The 19,522-nt window shown below is 48.3% G+C and overlaps 1 protein-coding gene across 3 annotated transcripts in view; it reads left to right on the top strand.

Annotated features, from left to right (window-relative positions):
- The window catches only part of VIPR1 (vasoactive intestinal peptide receptor 1), a 175,046-nt gene that overhangs the window by 141,010 nt on the left and 14,514 nt on the right, over positions 1–19,522 (top strand). For all 3 annotated transcript variants that reach the window (XM_065582638.1, XM_065582637.1, XM_065582636.1), the window contains exons 7-9: positions 9,783–9,936; positions 11,286–11,346; positions 15,705–15,774. In XM_065582638.1, the coding sequence (XP_065438710.1) occupies positions 9,783–9,936; positions 11,286–11,346; positions 15,705–15,774 (285 nt within the window). The remainder of the gene's footprint in view (positions 1–9,782; positions 9,937–11,285; positions 11,347–15,704; positions 15,775–19,522) is intronic.

Below are 19,522 nucleotides of genomic sequence, written 5' to 3'. Positions count from 1 at the left end.
AGCAGGGTTGGCTTGAAATGAACTAGAATCTCTTCAACTCTGCCCTCCCCGGGATGACGGCAGAGGCGGAGGGGTCTATTGTCTTCCCATTTGACAGCAATCTGTTAATTAAATCTGCCTTTTTAATCTTTTTTTCCTCGAGCCTCGCACTTGAATTGCTGATATCGTAGAAATCCATTCTTGGCTCGCTGCTTGATCAGGTTCATTCAGAAGGCAGCAGCTTAAACAGTTGGGTCCAAAGGGATGGCGTGTCAGATGAAAGCGAAAGCAAACTGCGAAAAGCCATCGGGAAGGTGTGAATCACAAAGCCCCTCTCAAAGGCATCAGTTCATCTTCTGGGGAAGGTTTAGCGCCGAGGCTGGTGCTGCGGGAGCTCTTCATGTTCAGAGGAGAAGAGCATCATCTCTTCCCCGCGGGGACGCTGCCTTGTTCAATATCCGCAATTACAAAATGCCAAGTGCCTGCTGAATCAGCCTCTGGAATCAAAGAACCAGCTAAGCCAGAGAATTTCTCCCCACACTTACCTGATTGCTCCTGGCAGCAGTTCAAATAATAGGTTGCATTGCAGGCACGCCGAGAAATCGGCAAATAAGGCTCCAGCTGTTCTCCTGGCTGGAAAGCAAGTTAACTGTTTGCCTGCTCCTGGAGACCTCCATTAGAGTATCTCCAGGAGGCGCCTGCTTGCTGTACGCTAGCAGTGTTCTCGGCAGAGCCAGGCAACAGGGACGCCGACAAGGAATCAAGACTAAGCATCAAAATAAAATGTAGGCAGCAAAAGCAACTTGAGCTAGGAGAAGAAGAGCAGCATCGACGATGGGCAAACGCAGCGCGAGTCTGTTTAATTTGTGGTTGGTGCCTAGATGCAATGGTGGTGGGTCCCCTTGAAATAGACAGAGTAGATTAGTCTGGACAGAACTTACTTGCTGGGATTCTACATGAGCCATCTGCGTCCTGTTCAAGCCAGACTGCCGCCATACCCGGCATTTCAGGTAGAACATGCTGTTATTCATGCTCTAGGCTCTTCCAGTTTGAACCCACCTGCTCTACAGATGAATATAGCTTGGGTAGAACTCACCTGCTGTGCTGCTGAATGAGTCAGGTACATCCAGGTTGCAATTAACGACCAGGTGTTTCCAGGTGGAATGTACCTGCTGGAAGGGAAAGGGCTTTCAGCGTAGACTGAATGTGGCTCTATCCTTATGAATCTTAGTCCATAAGTATTAAGTACTATTCATAGAGCACCCTCATTGTTCACAGCGAGATGAACATTGTCTGCAAGTAACAGAGCCCTCTAGACGTTAAAGGTTCCAGGCCATTTGCACTGATGTAAAGCGGGAGAAATTCTGATGACTCCAGGATGAATGAGACTGGCACCTGGCCCGTGATATGTAGTGATCTGAACATTTCTGTTCAGGGACAGAAGCCCAGACTAGCAAGATTAGGAATCAGGAAACCCTAAATTCTAAGCTGGACTCCGGCACTGACTCCATCCGTGGCCTTTGAGAAGTCACCTAATGCCCACATTGTCAAAGTAGACTCAGCTTGTGTCTCAGTCATTGGGTGCTCTGCTCTGGACATAGCTATCATGGTAGTTGCATCCAGGCAAAAGGGTTTGAGTGACGCACACGGCAATCACGGCTGTTAGTTCTGGGGGGAAGGGTTTGGGTGATGCACACAGCGATCATGGCAGTTGCATCTAGGAGAAGGGTTTGAGTGACGCACACGTCGATCGCGACTGTTGGTTTGGGAGATGCACACAGCGATAACGGTAGGAGCTCTCATTGAAAACAATGGGAGGTAAGCCCCTAAATAATTTTTGTCACTTGCACCCTGAGGGCCTGGTTTTCAGACAAGCTGAGCATCCACTGTTTCCGCTGACGTGGTTCGGAGCCAGGCGGCCTCAGCACCTCTGACGATCATGCTTCTCGTTAACTAAAGTCAGGTGCCTAAAAACTGGGGCACCAAAAATCTGAGGCCACTTTTGAAAATTTGCGCCTCCCCTTCTGTGCCTCGGTTCCCCCATTTATAAAATGAGTAGAGTAACACGGTGACTGACCTCCCAGAAGTGTTATGCGGATGAGTTAGTTAATGTCTGGCATGCGCTTGGCATGTGAAACATGCTGTATAGATGCTATTGGTTTAGGGCTATCACAAGTTTAGGACCCAGTCCTGCTCCTGTTGAAGTCATTGGCAAAGCTTATTAGGTGTGATCCTCACATCTGCTCCAGCTCCCGTATGCCATATAAAAGGACTGGAGCAGCTTAAACAGACCCTAAAGAATCTGGATCTGGCCTTGGGAGGATTCCCCAGGCACAAGTACTGTTGAAGGCAGCCATAAAGCTGTGTTCCAATGATCTCCTCCCAAGCCCTGGAGTAGGGGGTGCATTGGGGTAGGGTTGGGGGGGAGGGGTATGTCGGGATGGGGGCTCCAGAACACAGCGCTGCAGAGAGTCCAGGCAATGCTGTAGCCCTCAGGACAGCCCAGGGACACCACCATAACTTAAACAGGCCCCCAGGGCTGTCTGAATTTCACCAGGAGCCCCAGAGCAGCCAAGGGTTGGGAGGTCACAAAAGCAGCTTAAAGCCACCTTAGGCCTCCTCCCAATGAGCTGCAAGCAGGAGCGGCGCCAGGGTTTTTGGCGCCCTAGGCTCCCGGTCGTCATTGGCAATTCTGCGGCGGGAGGGTCCTTCCACGCTCCTGGTCTTCGGGGCACTTCGGCGGCGGGTCCCGGAGCGAGTGAAGGATCCGCCGCAGAATTGCCACCGAAGACCCGGAGCGCGGAAAGACCCCCCTGCCGCCGAATTCCCCCCCCCCCCCAAATCCTGGTGGCCTAGGCAACCACCTAGGTCGCCTAAATGGAAGCGCCGGCCCTGGCTGCAAGTTCTGTGCAGCATCCCTGAGACGTGCAGGACAGAATATGACCCACTGTTGCTTCAAAGAGAGCAGAGTCTGACGCTTGCTTTTTATACATGTGCAATACACCCCAATTTCAGCTATACCTTTTCCACCCTTAGGGGAATTTGAATAATGAATCTAGTGCCACTTCTTTTACACTGTACTTCTGAAAGGGAAACCGAGAGATGCACGGAGGTACAACTGCACTCTTTGGCACTGCAGATTGGCTGTGCCATCAATAAACTTTGCACCTCCTGCTTTTGGAGAGTTCCCTCATTTACGCCAGAGTAGAGGGGTGTTTCGCTGAGCCTCCATCAGAACATAGGGGTCCTCAAACCAGCTCACGTCAAGTTGAGTTATTTCTGCTGATCTAGGGTAACTAGGGAAAGCTGCCAGTTATTTTATGACTCTGTGGGAATACCCAGAGTCATTAGTCACAGGGGATTATGATGCATGTGCTTTTAGTGTACCGCAATAGTCAGTCAGTCTGCAAGTGACTAATTGCCTGCAGTGTGGTGGCTGCACGTCACTGCATAAGACATCTGGCCCAAAGCCTCTCATTGTGGGAAAGAAACTTCTCTCGGGGAGAGTTAGGGAGCGGTTGGGCTAATCCACCTGACTTAGGAAAGAATAATAAGTGTTTCTAGCTTCCGCCTACCAACCCAGCAGCCTTTCCTCCTCACCCCCAGCTTTACCCCTCCTCACGGCCCTTCACCTTGTCCCGGTCTAAAAATCTCCTCTGGTTGTTCATCCTCAATGTACCTTCACTGCCGTCTGACACACCGGGCTTGAGTTCTGCTCGGCTGACTTAGCACATTATTGCTTAAATACTTGGGGCCAAATGCAGATCGGGTGCAACTCCATTGATTTCAACAGAGATGAACCTGTTTACACCAACTCTGAATTTGGCCTTGTTTGCTCCCTGTTTCTTAGATTCTGGGCCAGATCCTCCGTTGGTGTAATGTGTCTAGCACTCCACTGGCCTCTACGGAGCTGTGATGAGTTACGGCAGCTGAGGCTCTGGCCCTGTGTTTTCTGAGGTGATGTTTGCATCCTGCCCTGCTAGCTATGAAAACCACTTCAAATACTGAGCCCCAGAGGATTGTGAAATGTCCCCTTTTCTTCCGGTGCAAATTAACGCAACTTCTACCTTTTCGATTCCCCTGTTCTCCTGGGGGCCCTTCTCCGTGCCTGCCTTTAAATCGGAATGCTCCCGAGGGCGGCTGTGTACCAGAGTGGTGTAGATGCTGCTCACAACGTTTGAACAGTGCCTTGGCTCTGACAGGCCTGATTCTGCCCGGCCATGTGTTGTGATTGACACCCCCGCACAGGGACTGTAAAACGCCCGCTCGTCGGACGGACTGCCTTTTCCACTCACTTGCCCCAGGTGTGAGTGTCTACACGGTGGGGAATCAAGCCCAAGGAGATGACCACGGCTGATGAAATCAACCCACCAAATGCAGTAACGCTGCTCAGAACAGTCCTCCAGTCAGGGTTGGTTAGCTCAATAAAAAACATGGATCAGTGTTAACCCTCATTGACATCACCTCTGCCAGCTCACGCTAGGGTACGCTGGACATCTGCAGCTGAAGTCTAGGCAATGTTTACTTCCCTCTCCTGTCTTCTGTGAAGAAGCAGAAGTAGGTGTGGCTTATAGAATTATAATTTATGAGGATGTTTGCTTCATGAAGACCTCTAGGGATCTGACTATTGCAAGTGATTTCACAGAGAAGGTGCTCAGATACCGTGGTGATGGGCATCAGTATAAAATCCTAAAATTGATAGATTACTTAATGATCTAATACTGGCGAAATATCAGTCAGCATTCCCATACCGCTTGATAAAACTAGCTGAGCCTTACAATGGACAGGGAAGTTTTAGTATCAAGATGAGGAAACTGTGTTCCTTCTTTGTCATGCCCTGGGGCGCCTTCGTGTTTAGCACTGAAACAGGCTATTCAGCCACAACCACTCTCCCAAACATCACTGGTGCAGTTCGGAAAACTTCCCAGGGGGTAGAATCCTAGGCTGGTTGGTGTAGGGGTTGAGAAGGACCACTCCGATTGCCAATCCCAATCCTCTGCTTCAAGCGGGGAAGCACCCAACATTAACTGCCATCAGCATATCTAGCCTCACCAAAAATACGTCTGGGGGATGTGCTGTAATTACTTCACAATAGAGTTTGTTCCACTGTTTCATTGTTCCCGAGCATGAGACATTTTCTGGTGGCCTGGTAACATAGCTCCTTTCCCAGCATTAGTCATTTACTCCTTGTCATGGCTTTGGTGCAGCGTGAAATGTTCATTCGTTTCCCTCCTTGCTACCCTCCTCACCCTTCAGCTAGTGCTATCTATCCTACCTAGAGCATCCCTTCTTTAAACAGTCCTTCCTTAAACAGCTGATGTCTCAAGAGGTATAAATTGAAGGCCCGATCCTGTTCGCCCTGAAGTCAATGGGGGAAAAAATGTTTCCTTGAAATGTTTCTGAGCAAGTCGTTTCTCCGGACACCGAGGCAAAAACCTCGTCTTTTGAAATGTGTCATGGGATCTTTATGAACACAAGACAGGACCTAGATTTTATGTGTCATCCAACAGGATCTCCATCAGTGCAGTATCCCTCAGCACCAGGACAGTAATGTCTCGGAGGGAAAGGTGCTACCTATTGAATCCCCGGTGGCAGAGCCAACTCCCAAGCACCACTTCTTTCCTTCCTCTTGCTACCCAACACAGAATCCCCATTGCACTTCCTGTTGTTGGTTGCTGCCATGTGTCAGTTACAAAGAATCTCAGAGTTGCTTTCTTCTAACACTGAACAAGGAACTTCATTGGACTAAGGAAAACCAGATCATCCCTAAAGAGTACCGCCCCCGCCCCCTCTTTCTCACTATGTCTGGCCAACAACTTCCCCTTCCCAATTCATTTCCTGGCATGGTTTTAAAGAAACGGCCCACGCATCCTCAGAATCGCTGCTCAAAATTCAGGCAGCAAGACAGAGACAGCCCGCTCCTCTTCACTGGGGCTGCTCAAGTTATAGGGAGAGCTCCCTCCTCTCCAATGTTCAGAGCATCCCCTCCTGGCCACTGTTGGTCAGGATAGTGGGCTAGATGGACCTTTGGTCTGACCCAGTAGGGCCGTTCGTATGTTCCTGTTCTGCTCTCCTTTAACCAGTGTGTAACCCACTGGTGAATGTGGTACATGGTTCCCTCCGTGCCCAGCCCACGGAGGCTGTGAGGCTCTTACAGCCCCATCCACAGAGCCTGGCTTCTCAGACTCTTCTGATCCATTTCAGGTAGGTTCTTATGCCTCCCAGAGCGCCTTGCGGCAACTCCTGGCCCCAGTTCAACCCTCGCCAAAATGACAGCAGCCACAGTTCCACCGAATAAACCAGAGAGCTCAAACCGAGTGCTGTTAGCAAACTAAACCAAAACCCCACCAGGACCAAATCATTTTCACAGCAAAGCCCTTGGCCACTGGAGCTAGGTCAATAAAATGTGTTTCCTGTTCCTTCCATCTCAAGGGTGCCTGGCGATTTTTACCTCCCCTTCCGGTCCTAGAGCCAGAGGGGGGGTAATCGCCTAGGACAGTGGGTTACAGAGTCTGCTCTTATTATGCTTCCTTGGAGGAAGTGCACCCTCTGGGGAGACGAGCTTTCCCAGTGATGGGCGCATGAGTCATCCGGCGCCGTGTATTCACGTCAGGCAGACAGTGGCAGCTCTGTGATCTATCACGCACCCGCATTCTGTAAACAAGTCAAGAGGCTCTTAAAATGGCAGGGGCGCTTCTTCCTGCTATCTGAGCAGTGCGGCAGAGCCCTGAACGGGGGAGCGGGGGCTGCAGCACATCAGAGCCTGGAGTTCGAAAGACATATCAAAGAGCTCCTGAATGAGCAGGAGCTCTCAGGGCTGGGCCAGATCCCGAGGGAGTCCATCCCAGCAGGAACTGGAGTAGCTGAGTACCAACAGGGCGGAGGGTAACTAGCCAGGTCCCCCCACCCCTTCCTCGCACCCAGACTAGACAGACCCCATCCTCCTCTCCCAGCAGGGACCTCAGGCTTCAAGCTGGCCCAGCCACATGGCCTGGAGAGGAAGAGTCCCTGTGGGGACAAACGCAGAGGTGAAAGTAAGCCGGTACGCCCCGGTACAGTGTACCGGCAAGAGCCAGTGCGCCGTACCGGGGTGGCCCGGCTTCCCCAGGCGGCAATTTAAAGGGCCCGGGGCTCCAGGGAGAGCCGTGCTGCCGGAGCCCTGGAGTAGCAGCAGGGCTCCGGGGGTTATTTAAAGGGCCGGGGCTCCCGCTGCCTCTACTGCCCTGGGCCCTTTAAATAGCCGCCGGAGCCCCGCCACCACTACCCCAGGGCTCCGGGGGCTATTTAAAGGGCCGGGGCAGTAAAAGCAGGGGAGTCCTGGGCCCTTTAAATAGCCCCCAGAACCCTGGAGTAGCGGCAGGGCTCCAGGGGCTATTTAAAGGGATGGGACCGTAGCAGCAGCCGAGCCCTGGGCCCTTTAAACTGCTGCCGGAGCCCCCAGCTGCCGCTGCTACCCCGGCGGGGGAGGGGAGGGCACTTACCGGTACAGGGCGGGCTGGGGCTGGCTCTGAGCCCCCCCATCCCCACCCCTTCCGCTCGAGGCTCCATCCCTTCCAGGGGCCAGGGCCGGCCCCAACCCAGCCCCGTACCAGTAAGTCCCTATTTCTACTTTCACCCCTGGACAGACCTAACCCTTAAGAGCCGGGAGATCCCCAAGCAGGCAGGCTGTTTATTGCAGGACTAACATAACTTTCGCAGAGCAGCAAAACCCAGTAGAGCAGTGATTGAGCATTCCTCCCCCCCCCCCCCCCGGGGCCCCTTGAAAGCATTCCAGTTCCTGGTTCCATGCAGCACCTGGCGTGTGCTGTTTAGATACTCGGAACAGAAAAGCTCAGGAAGATGGCAGGGCTTAAAAGCAATCCCTCCAGAGAGGATGCACCAAGGTTAACGCAGACAGAGCAGATTGGGTTTTGGTGCCATCTGATAAAGCCTGACAGCATCAGAATAGCTCCCCATGCTTCCTGGAACCCAGCGGATCCCGGCCATGTGCCAGCTGCTTTGCTCCCTCCGGTAATCCCCACTGGCTACTCAACTGAGCGAGGCAAACAGGGTTCGGCCCTTCCAGTCCGCCGCGCTGGATGTGAAGCAAGCAAGCTGCCTTGGTGCCAACCCGCCAGGTGTGCTACAAGATTGCGGAGAAGTGAACAGATGTCGGGAGCCTCCACGGTGCTTTCTCTGCCGCGGCAGGTGCCTTGTCACATCAGCTCTTCATCACCTTCCCTTCCGTTGGAGTTAGCTGCATTGCCAGTTGGCTGCTTTCTCCCCCCCCCCCGCGAGAGACTGCTGGCACCATCTGCATCCCAGGAGGGCGCCGATGTGCCAATCAATTGTTCTTAGCATGAGATTTAAAGAAGAAAATGAAAGAACAAAGGGCCAGATCCCCACAGCTGGTGTCGAGCTCCATTGATGTCAGGGAAAGGAAGATTTACACCCACTGAGGATCTGGCCCTATGTACTTGTAGCTTGCCAATACGGTGACGAAGGGACAATTGTCTACAAGCATCTGAAGGGTGTCAATACCCAGGTTCAGAGTCTGCTCCCCTTACTCCTGAGGAGTAGAACTGTGCGCTGTGAGTAGCCCCATTGACGCTAGTGGATGTATTTCTAAAGCATGTCAAGGGTGCCTAGAGCATATCGATAGATGCCCTTTTTAGCATTGCTACAAATCTAATCAATAAATAAATGGTGTGTTACTGTAAAATGCAGGTTGGAGGGGGACAAGCTCCTTGCTATAGGAAGCCAGGAGCTGCCTACCAGTGCCGCCCAGTGGTCAGTGAATTCTGATATACTTTTTCCAACCATGGCCAGTACCAGATGCTTCATGGCAAGAGCTCTGTAATAACCTGCGTATCTGGGCAGTTTTACCTAACCCTGGGCAGGTAGCGGTTGACATATACTCTGAGCCAAGTGTGCATATCGCTTACTTATCTTATCTTCTGTAACTGATCTCATTGTCCAGATAAACAGGCAGTCTCTTTGCTTCAATAACATCTTGTGGCAGTGAGTTCCACTGGGTAATTTCGATGTGTGTAAGAAAAAAAAAAGTCCCTTCAGTTTCAGATCTGCTGCCTTTCAATTTCATTGACTGTTTCCTTGTTCTGGCATTATGACCAAGGGTGTTCCTGTCCACCCTCTTATCCTGCTTTATACCATTCTTTATTTCATATACATCTATCACAGCCCCTGTTATTCATCTCTTTTCCAAACCAACCAGTCACAATCTTTTTAAGATCTCATATTTGGAAGACTTTCCATTCCCCCAGCGTTTTTTGTCACTCATCTCTGAAACCCCTCTAGTTCTGCTACATCTTTTAGGTGCTGGGAGGACCAGACCTGGACACAGGGTTGAAGGCTGATTTAGACAGGGCTAGCTTGTAGACTGTCAGTATGAGGTAGCCTGCGGGGGTAGTAATTTGCTGCCGGTCTATCCCAGCAGAAAATCACTACCTTCCCCGTACTGGCTTGGGATTGTGTGTTGGGAGCAGGCAAAGGCCCATGTCTCACCCATTTGTACCATGGTGGGGAAGAGCAAGTACAAGCGCCCGTCTACCCCTGCATGTCCAAATCCACTAGACAGGCCAGACAGACATAAACAGAGCACAGCTGTCTTGGCGTCCCTTATGAGGCAGCGAGGCAGTGCAGTTCCAGGAACAATCTAGCCCATAATGAATACAGACGCTACTGATTCCAGATATTGGGCTAGGTAGAAAACCAGCATTACCAGCAAATCTGTTTGTTTCCTCAGAATCTCTTACCATTAAAACACCTCCTCGGTTCACCTCTGTTATTTTCTTCTCTTCCAGGTGGGCTGCAAGGCCGCGATGGTTTTCTTTCAGTACTGCATCATGGCCAACTTCTTCTGGCTGCTGGTGGAAGGCTTGTACCTGCACACCCTTCTGGTCGTCTCTTTCTTCTCAGAGAGGAAGTACTTCTGGTGGTATATCCTGATTGGCTGGGGTACGCACTAGAGCCTTGAACGGGAATGGTAGGAAAATGAACTCGAGGTGACCTGGAGCTGTCGCAAGCAAGGACTTAACCCCTTAGCATGTGGGATCAGACAGGACAGAGAGGTGATATGTATGCATTACCTTTCTGCCAGATGGTGTTAGTGGTGGTAGGATCAGATTCAGATGAGGGTGTCTGAGGGTTCTGTTTAAAATAAACAAAATGGTTGGCTTGAGCGCCCCCCTCTCCTCCCTGAAAGCTTATTCTGTCCCATATTTCAGGCACTTAAGATTTAAAGCAGCTGGAGGTGTTTCTTCCTCACTCCGATGCACACAGGAGACCTGGGAACTCTGAAACCACAAGTAGCCCCTATCTGAGAAAGCAAATAAACCATCTATTTATACAGTGAAATGAAATGAGCATAATCCAGACATAAGAACGGCCATACTGGGTCAGACCAGAGGTCCGTCTAGCCCAGTACCCTGTCTTCCGACAGGGCCAATGCCAGGTGCCCCAGAGGGAATGAACCGAACATGTAATCATCAAGTGATCCATCCCCTGTTGCCCATTCCCAACTTCTGGCAAACAGAGGCTATGGACACCATCCCTGCCCATCCTGGCTAATAGCCCTTGATGGGCCTATCCTCCATGAACTTATCTAGTTCTTTTTTGAACCCTGTTATAGTCTTGGCCTTCACAACATCCTCTGGAAGGAGTTCCACAGGTTGACTGTGCATTGTGTATAAAAGTATTTCCTTGTTTGTTTTTAAACCTGCTGCCTATTAATTTCCTTTGGTTACTCCTTAGTTCTTGTGTGATGAGAAGGAGTAAATAACACTTCCTTATTTACTTTCTCCACACCAGTCATGATTTCCTAGACCTCTATCATATCTCCCCTTAGTCATCTCTTTTCCAAGCTGAAAAATCCCAGTCTTATTAATCGCTGCTCATACGGAAGCCGTTCCATACCCCTCATCATTTTAGTTGCCATTTTTCGAACCTTTTCCAATTACAATATATATTTTTAAGATGGAGCAACCACATCTGCAGTATTCAAGATGTAGGCATACCATGGATTTATATAGAGGCAATATGATATTTTCTGTCTTATTATCTATCCCTTTTAGACAGACAGAGTATGAACCAATCCCGTAGTCTCGGTTCATACCTGCCCAGCTTGGTGAGGGCCTAGAACTCTGGTTTGTAAAACAATCCTCACCCACCCACAACATTGTCACAATTGGAGTCAATGTCTCAGTAGTGAATGAGATTGAGAGGTCAGGAGGGAATAGGCCTGGAAGGGCCTTGACAGTGAAAACAAGTAGCAACTGTGACACTAATCCCTCTTCCTCTTCTGATAGGTGCACCATCGGTTTTCATCACAGCCTGGACTCTCATCAAGGTTCACTATGAGAACATCGGGTAAGTCTCTGAAGTCATCTTAATTTCTTCGAATTTAAGACACCTTAAGACACGTATCAACGGCTAACTCAAAACTCTGCTCAGCAAGAACGAACTGTAAAAAGTCTTTGAAAATCAAACTTTTCCTTTAGAATTGGCCTTTCTGGGAGGTGATACCGACTTAACCAGCATAAAAAGAACTGTCTTCACAAGTTAAAACGGCGAACATTCGCTTTTAAATCTAATGAGCGAAAGGATGGGCTTGTTTTTCAAGCACAAGGCCAGGAGCCCCAAGATCTCAGTTCTAATCCTGGTTCTGCCGCATTGAATTTACTCCCTCTGTGATTCCCTTCCCCCATCTGTGCACAGAGGTAATAATATTAACCTGATTCACAGGGGATTTGTGAGGCCGGGGCTAATTCATTAATGCTTCTAAAGGTCTTTGGCATGCTTGGATGGCAGCTGCTTTGGAAATGGAAAGTATTATTAAACATATTGGCCAAAGTCATCCGTGGTGTAACACTGCTAATGCTAACTCAATTGAGATCAGTGGCGTTACCCCAGGAATGCATCTGGCCCATTGAGTGCCCATTTGACCCATTGTAAAACTCCCATAGGAGCCAATGGGAGTTGCACTTGCATATCTGAGTGTACAGTTTGGCTCTATAGGTTCATGTTTATTGTCAATTATCTTAATCCGAGATTAAAGACGTTGGGAACTGCCTTCGAGTCTCCTAAATGGGCCCTTCCACCCATGTCACAAGTAATGGTGGCCACCAAGAAGTGACAATGTCATTATCACTGCTGCTGTGCTCATTTAGGGCTCATGTCTCACCTCCCCTTTCCCTTGCAAATTACTGGACAAAGCCAACATCAGTTGAGTACTCTTCTCGTTTCCATCTGGTGACCCTGTTGGAGCACAGGATCTCTGATAACAGCACCGCTCTGTTCAGGTGTTGGGCTTTTCGTGGCTCCACAGAAAGTTACACTTCGGTCAGCACCTGCCAAAGATGCCACTTTGAGGACGGATCCTGTGAGGGTGCAAAGCGCCCTCGCTGTCCATTTCAATGGAAGGGGGACATCTTGCTGGACTGAGTGCCATGTTTGTGAGTGCCACAGTAACTGAATAAGCACCCCAAGCCTCTCCCGCCATAGTCTCCAGTGACCTTTTCCCAGCCAAACCCTTTGAGTCTGTACTCCACCCCCATCCTCCTGGACAAATGTTTATGTTCTTCTTTAAATCTGGATCAGATAAATTGTAGCTAACAAGATGGGGCAACTTTTACAAGTAACAAATGACATGTGAGTAATTATGACCTGTCCTGCAATCTGTACTCATGAAGAGTAACGCTTAGACAAGCCGTCCTCCTGAAGCCAGTGGGACAACTTGTATGGTAACTACTAGTCAGGGTTGCAGAATCAGGCTTTAGTTACGTACATGTTGGGTACGCCCTTCTAACATTTGCCACATGCAATTACTTACATTTTATCCAATTAATACCCCTCCCTGCTCAAAAAACCTGGTGCACTTTGCCCTTATTTCAGTGATCCAAGCATCTCAACTGGTCTCATTTCATATTGCTGTATGGTCGCCAAAACCCATGTGCTGAGGATTACCGCACCCATTTCTACTGAAGTGGCTTTATTCCAACTGCATAAAACTGCTCTGATTTGTTCAATTCTCTTCATAAATTCCCTATCAATTGAGACAGGGACCCAAGGTCTCGCCAGTTGTATTTGGCCATTCTGGCCACCTATTCTTCTCAGCTCTGTGCAGCCCCATATTAACTATGTAGGGTTCCCCCTCCCTTCCCCTTCCATTGCTCTCTGCTTGAAACGACGCTACGTTAATATGCACTGCGGAACTTTTAGTGCGCACCAGCAAGTTCTACAGGAGCCAGTTAGTGTGCGACACATTGGTGCGCTTTAGAATTCACACCCTTCTAGCACACATTGCCATATCGCGTAGTGTGGTGTTTAGATGTTGCTTGTAATTATTAGAACTGGGAGCACTGGCTGTTGGGAGTCTGAAAGGACAGGAAACAGGAGGGGGGAGGAGTTGAGGAGGCTGAGTGAGAGTTACAGAGGGTGCAGCAGCAGCTTGGTAAAGAGGTTTCCACTTTAAAAATAAAGTCCTGTTGAAGTTTGTTAGTACCTTGCGTGGTTGATACAACATGTAGGCAATCCTGAGGCACTTCTTTCTTCTCAGATTCAGTTATTGAGAGGGAGTTTCTCAGTGGCTTTGTGAAGACCCCCTTCATCTTCATCCCTCTTTTACCCTTTTTAGTGGCCTGAGCGCAGGATTAGGACCTAATCATTCCTCTAGTCTGCCCACTGTTGAATCTCCCTGTGATCTTTGAACAAGAGACACTTAGCCTCTCTGCCTCAGTTTCTCTAATTATAAAATGGGAATCACAATCCCCAGCCCGCATGGGAATCATGAGCATTAATTGGTTACTAGTGCTAAAGCACTTTGAGGAAAACAAATGCTGAGCATTATCTTTTCCTTTATTCCCATTTTTGGGGCAAGTCTACGCTTATGAACATAAGAACGGCCATACTGGGTCAGACCAAAGGTCCATCTAGCCCAGTATCCTGTCTTCTGACAGTGGCCAATGCCAGGTGCCCCAGAGGGAATGAACAGAACAGGCAATCATCAAGTGATCCATCCCCTGTTGCCCATTCCCAGCTTCTGGCAAACAGAGGCTAGGGACACCATTCCTGCCCATCCTGGTGAATAGCCATTGATGGACCTATCCTCCATGAATTTATCTAGTTCTATTTTGAAGAACTAGATAATGCTGCATCGACTTGGCTGTGCTGTACCACTTTAATGAAGAGCTCTACGCCGACAGGAGAGAGCTTTTCCATCAGCTTAGTTAATACAGCTCCCTGAGAGGGAGTAACTATGTGAATGGGAGACGCTCTCCCACCGACATAGCGCTGTCTACACGGTGGGTTAGGACAGTCTAAGTACATCATTTCTGGGGGGTGGATTTTTCACAACCCTGAGCGACACAGTTATACTGTTATAGGTCTGTAGCGTAGACCAGACCTTTCTCTTTCTTTCACCTTCTGTGGCCTTCAAACCTATTGCCATCTGAATTGTGTGAAAATAAAGATTCACTGGCCAGTTCATGCCAAACATCCGTCTTTAGAAGGGCCATTCTTAATTGCTGAAAAATAATATACCACCGTACACCTGTCTCTTTAAAACTATGTTTTGCCTGGAATTTCACAGGGTTTCCCCAAAACCACAACTCATTCCAAGCTTGTTGGGAACTTGATGAATCTGTACCCTATGTAGCATCCCTGCTTACCTCCCCCGAATGCCTGTATTAATGTTGTTCCTCCATTGACATCTCAGTACAGTGGTTTGCACAGTATCTCACTGCAGCGTTCCAGAATATCCCAGGGGAGCTGTGAAAACACTACTAAGAATGGTCATACTCTCTCAGGGAGGGTTTTGAGAGCAGTTCATCATGACCAGTGGAGCCATTCAGGCTTAGAATAAAGAACATTGCGTCCTAGGCAAAAGAGCAGATAACCCACAAGCGTGATCGTAATGGCCCCTTCTGGCTTTAAAATCTGAGAGTCTAAGCTTTGAGAGGCTTGCTGGCTTGAATTTGTCTGCAGGGCAGCAACTGTCATTTGAGTGTCTCATGAACCAATCTGGGATTTTATGGTTTTTATTCCCGGTGGCATACATTTTGCAAGAATTAAAGGAGTTCCCCTAACAGCCAGATGTGCCCATTTATTGAGCGTCCCTAAATGAACCTAAAAATGTATGTAATAAAATAAGTATTTTAGTTGGTGCCTTTATGCGCCAGTGCTGGGCACCTGGGCTTTCAAAACAGTGATAAAGTTGGTTCTCTTTAGCGCATACTGTTTCTTATCAATATGTCTCTCATTCGTAAGTAATGTGTTTATTGCAATGAGTAGAGCGGATTTAAAAAAAAAAGAGGAACAAAATTATAAATGTGTCCCTCTGTTAATAACAAAACCAATTAGTTCCATACGGGGGGGAAAGGAAAAATGGTTGTAAACATTGTCAGAAAGGTTCCTGTTTACTTTTAAAATTGTATAATTGACATTTCTAATTTCCAACCAAATGTTGACCAGTTAAAGACAACCCATGTCACAACTCATGGGATGAAATCCTTCATCCCATTAAAGCCAATGGGAGTTTTGTCATTAACTTCAGTTGGGCCAGGGTTTCCCCAGTAGGTAGGTACTGCTCTTTGCTCTGTGGAATCCCTGTCTGTGAAGCTTTGCATCTGAAATATTGGCAGCCGCCCAGATCTGGAGCTCTCGTCAGATTTCTGCATAACAGCCTGTTTGCTCCGATTTGGTGGTTATTTTCCTTTGTTTATTTTCAGGTGTTGGGAGGACATAGGCGAGTCCCAGTACTGGTTGATCATCAGAGCTCCTATTGCGGTTTCTATTTTGGTAAAGTATGAGCAATCTCCACTGGCTGCAAAAGCCCTCGTTAGTGAAAACTCAGTTATACATGGATGGGTGTTCTGTAAATGGCATATGCAGGCAGACAGATGTAAGTGGACAGACAGGCTGACTAGAAAACAGTCTTTGCCAAGCATTTCTCTGATGTGGATGAATTGTCTTCACAGCATGGGCCAACCTAACTAACTGGGGTTAAAGTGACTTTCCCTGCTGGGCAGGTTATCCGGAACTGCCTGCTGAAGGGCTTGTTGTACCTTCCCCTGAAGCAGATGGTGCTGGCCATTCTCAGAGCCAGGATACTGGATTAGTTGTACCGCAGGGCTGATCCAGTCTGGCATTTCCTGTGTTCTACTGTAACTAATGCGAGAAGAGCAGATGTTTCCTTATTAGAGTCCCATTTGCAAAACCTTTCCACCCTTTAAGAACTAAGTCATGGATTAGAATGCCCAGGACCTGTTCCTGTGAGGTGCTGAGCCCTGCCTGAGGGTGACGTCCTTCCCAAAGGAGGTTTGACTTTGAACAAAGTTAAAGTTTGACTTCAGGAAGAGCTGAGGACTCTTGGCAAGTCTCATGAGGTGCACTGCACCTCGTAAGATCCGGCCCTCAGTCCTCAAGCTCCCTTAACACTTCATCCCGCAGCATCTGGGAGGAAAGGGCAAGTGCTCAGATATTACAGTGGTGAGCGGTGGTATAAAGAAATCTCTGATAGATGGAGGAGCACGTGGGAAAGGAAGTTGAGTTGCCCAACGTGGAAAGTTGGTGGAACCGATCTCCAAGAAAGAGGCACCAATGAGTGTTACAAACACTTTACCTCTGCTCTGAAAAAGAAGGACACAGATATTTAAGAACATATTGATTCACAGTAGCAAATAGATACATCTAAGGGGTGGGGAACTCTACTCAAGTTAGGTTGAACTAGCTACGTCACTCAGGGATGTGAAAAATTCTCAGAGACATAGTTAAGCTGACCTAAACCCCGATCTAGACACCACTAAGTCGATGGAAGAATTCTTCCATCAACCTAGCTGCCAATTCTCTGAGAGGTGGATTTACTATCGCAATAGAAGAACTTCTTCTGTGGCTGTAGTAAGTGTCTACGCCACAGCAGCACAGCTGCAGCTGTGTTGCTGTCACGTTTCTAGTGTACACATACCCTAACTCAGTTTCAAAAAACAATGCTCCAACTTTCTCTGCCAGCATTAGGGTTTTCTCTGCCGGACCCCTCTGTCTCAGACCCTAGTTTCCTTTGCCCCAGAGAGGCTCCATCCCCTCTTGTACTCTGGTTGGGAGCTAATCAGATCCACCTGCTAATATGACTCGTTATTAATTAAACTGCACCTTCATGCATGGTTCAAGACCCAACCCACCAGAGGAGCCCTGCTTCTCAGTGCAGGGTCCTAGAGTCTGTCCCCTGTTACATGCGGTTAAACAGCTCTATTATTGATACCCATACACGGGTCATCTTCAGTTGTACACAAGTAATTCCCCCATCAGCAGGCAGTACTCCCACACATCTGGCAGCACAACTGGGCCAAGGAATGTCATAAGCAGGTTGTCTGACCCAGCATACCTACCCATTTTTTGGCCCCATCTCACCGCCTTGATTTTCATCAGACCCCTCATTTTCATCTCTTCCCTGCATTCGCCTCCAACCAATTCTCATTTTCTCTTGAACACATAAATAGTCTTCTCTGGTTGCAGTTTTGTTTCAAATGCAAAATTCAGCCCAGGCCCATCGGGAGGTATTTAAACCTTCTCTGATGGAAATGCCCTAAAGGGTTTAATAAAAAAAAAATCACTTTTCTATAGGGGTTTTGCATCATCCTATAGAATCTAATAGAAAATTGTATCCTTGCTATAGGTTTTTAGAGTCATTTCTCAAGGTTCTTGATCTAGTTCCCATTGAAGTCAATGGGAGACTCTGATATCTCGCTCTTTCTGTGGGAGCTAGAAGAGGCAATAGAGCCCCATGATGTTTCTGAAGACACCTGTTGGTTCCATCCCTATTGATTCTATACAGTTTCTCCATTTGGGTGTTCATCTGGGTCCATTTGTGAGCATCTGCAGTCAGATGAACTTCAGTTGAATTCAGATTTGAGTTTGTTCCCCAAACTCCGGGCAAACATGTGGGAGGGGAAGGACAGAGAAAGCGACATCAACAAAACAAGATTTAAACAGCCCACACCAAACTGAGATCTCTGTCTTGCACATAAGTTCTCCTGATGGCCAACGTATATTACCCTTTGCGTGAAGCAGATCTGCCTGCATCACCTGTCACAGAGCTAATCTCAAGAACAAACATTTTTAATAACCGCTTTGTATTTTATTAACCTTACTAAACTGAAATGAAATCCGTATCTGACATATGTCAAAATATTTGTCTTTCCGAAAGACTGGTAGATCAGATTTTCTCTTTCCAGATGTACCCTTTTTTAGGAAGAAATACACCTCATTCTCCTGAGATGGGAGGCCTACTATCTTTTGCTGTTGTTCAATAAAACAAGTCTAAACTTTTTTCTCAGCACAAAACAGACCCTATCCAGTAATTATGATTTTCTTCTGCATGCCTCAAACAAATCCATCGCTAAAGCCCGTCCCCTTTGCCCATCTGCCTGAGCACAATCCACTCACATTTAACCTTCCCTGTTCACTCTCTCAGCCACCTGGGCTTGACACGGTCAATGCTGCACACTGCACAGATGCTTGGGAAGCAGCTCAGATCTTCTGTTCGCTTACTACAACTCGCATGTTACCGATGCTGAGTAGAATCTGCCCCTTACATCTAGGTGCCTGTGTGTCTGGGGCAAATCTCTTTTTTTTTTTTCTAAGTTAGTAAACATGATCAGAAACCATGGCAAGCAAAGTGGGATAGCTAAGATGTGGGTAATTAAGCACTGGCACAGTTTGACCAAGGGCTGTGGTAAATTCTCCATCCCTGAGAGTCTTTCAATTAGGAGTCTAAACGAGAGGTGTGCTGGCTCATTCACAAGTTGTTGGACAAGATGTGGGAATCACTCGATGATGTTCTCTAGCCTGGGCTGTGCAGAAGGTCAGACGAGATGATCATAATGGTTCCTTCTGGCCTTTACATCTATGACAATATAAAATAAGAATCACTTGAGGGCTCATTAATGGTAAAGGATAAGGAAGGAGGTTTTGTGCCCAGACTGGTCTAAATTCACACTAGGGTTTCAAGTCTTCTCTGGTATAGATCATCTCCTGCTTATGAGTTGTGCCAAGCAGCAGCATGGTTCAGAGGTTAGAGCACTGCTGTGGGGATTGGGAAGACCCGAGTTTTAGTCTTGCCAGATGCTGTGTGACTTTGGGCAAGTCCCCTCTCTCCTCCCCAACCCGTGCCTCAATTCCATCTATAAAATTAGGATAATAGTACCTGGCTACCTTTACAGAGCACTTTGAGATCCTCAGATGAAAAGCAGAGCTGGGGATAATAAAAATAGCTCAGGGACACCAATGGCTTTATGCTTTGGCCTAGTCTGGAAGCAGAGGCAATGTGCCAGTGTTACCCGTGATGTTAATTCCCTGCTGCCCTAGCTTGCCGGCGTGTGTGTGAAGAAGGCATGCCTGGTGAGGCGGATTAGGAGCCTGTTTGCAGTTCTCTCTGACACCGTTCCATGTATCTATTTTTCGGCGCACGGCCCCATTCCCAGTCTGTGACGTGCCCAGCAGCAAGCCCCGTATCGCCGTCTACTGCGGGCCGTGACCTCCGCTGCTCAAC

Source organism: Chrysemys picta, chromosome 2 (genome assembly GCF_011386835.1).
Source record: "Chrysemys picta bellii isolate R12L10 chromosome 2, ASM1138683v2, whole genome shotgun sequence".
Taxonomy (NCBI): domain Eukaryota; kingdom Metazoa; phylum Chordata; order Testudines; family Emydidae; genus Chrysemys; species Chrysemys picta.
Note: the sequence above shows the minus strand (reverse complement) of the source record. Positions and strands in the feature narration are given on the sequence as shown.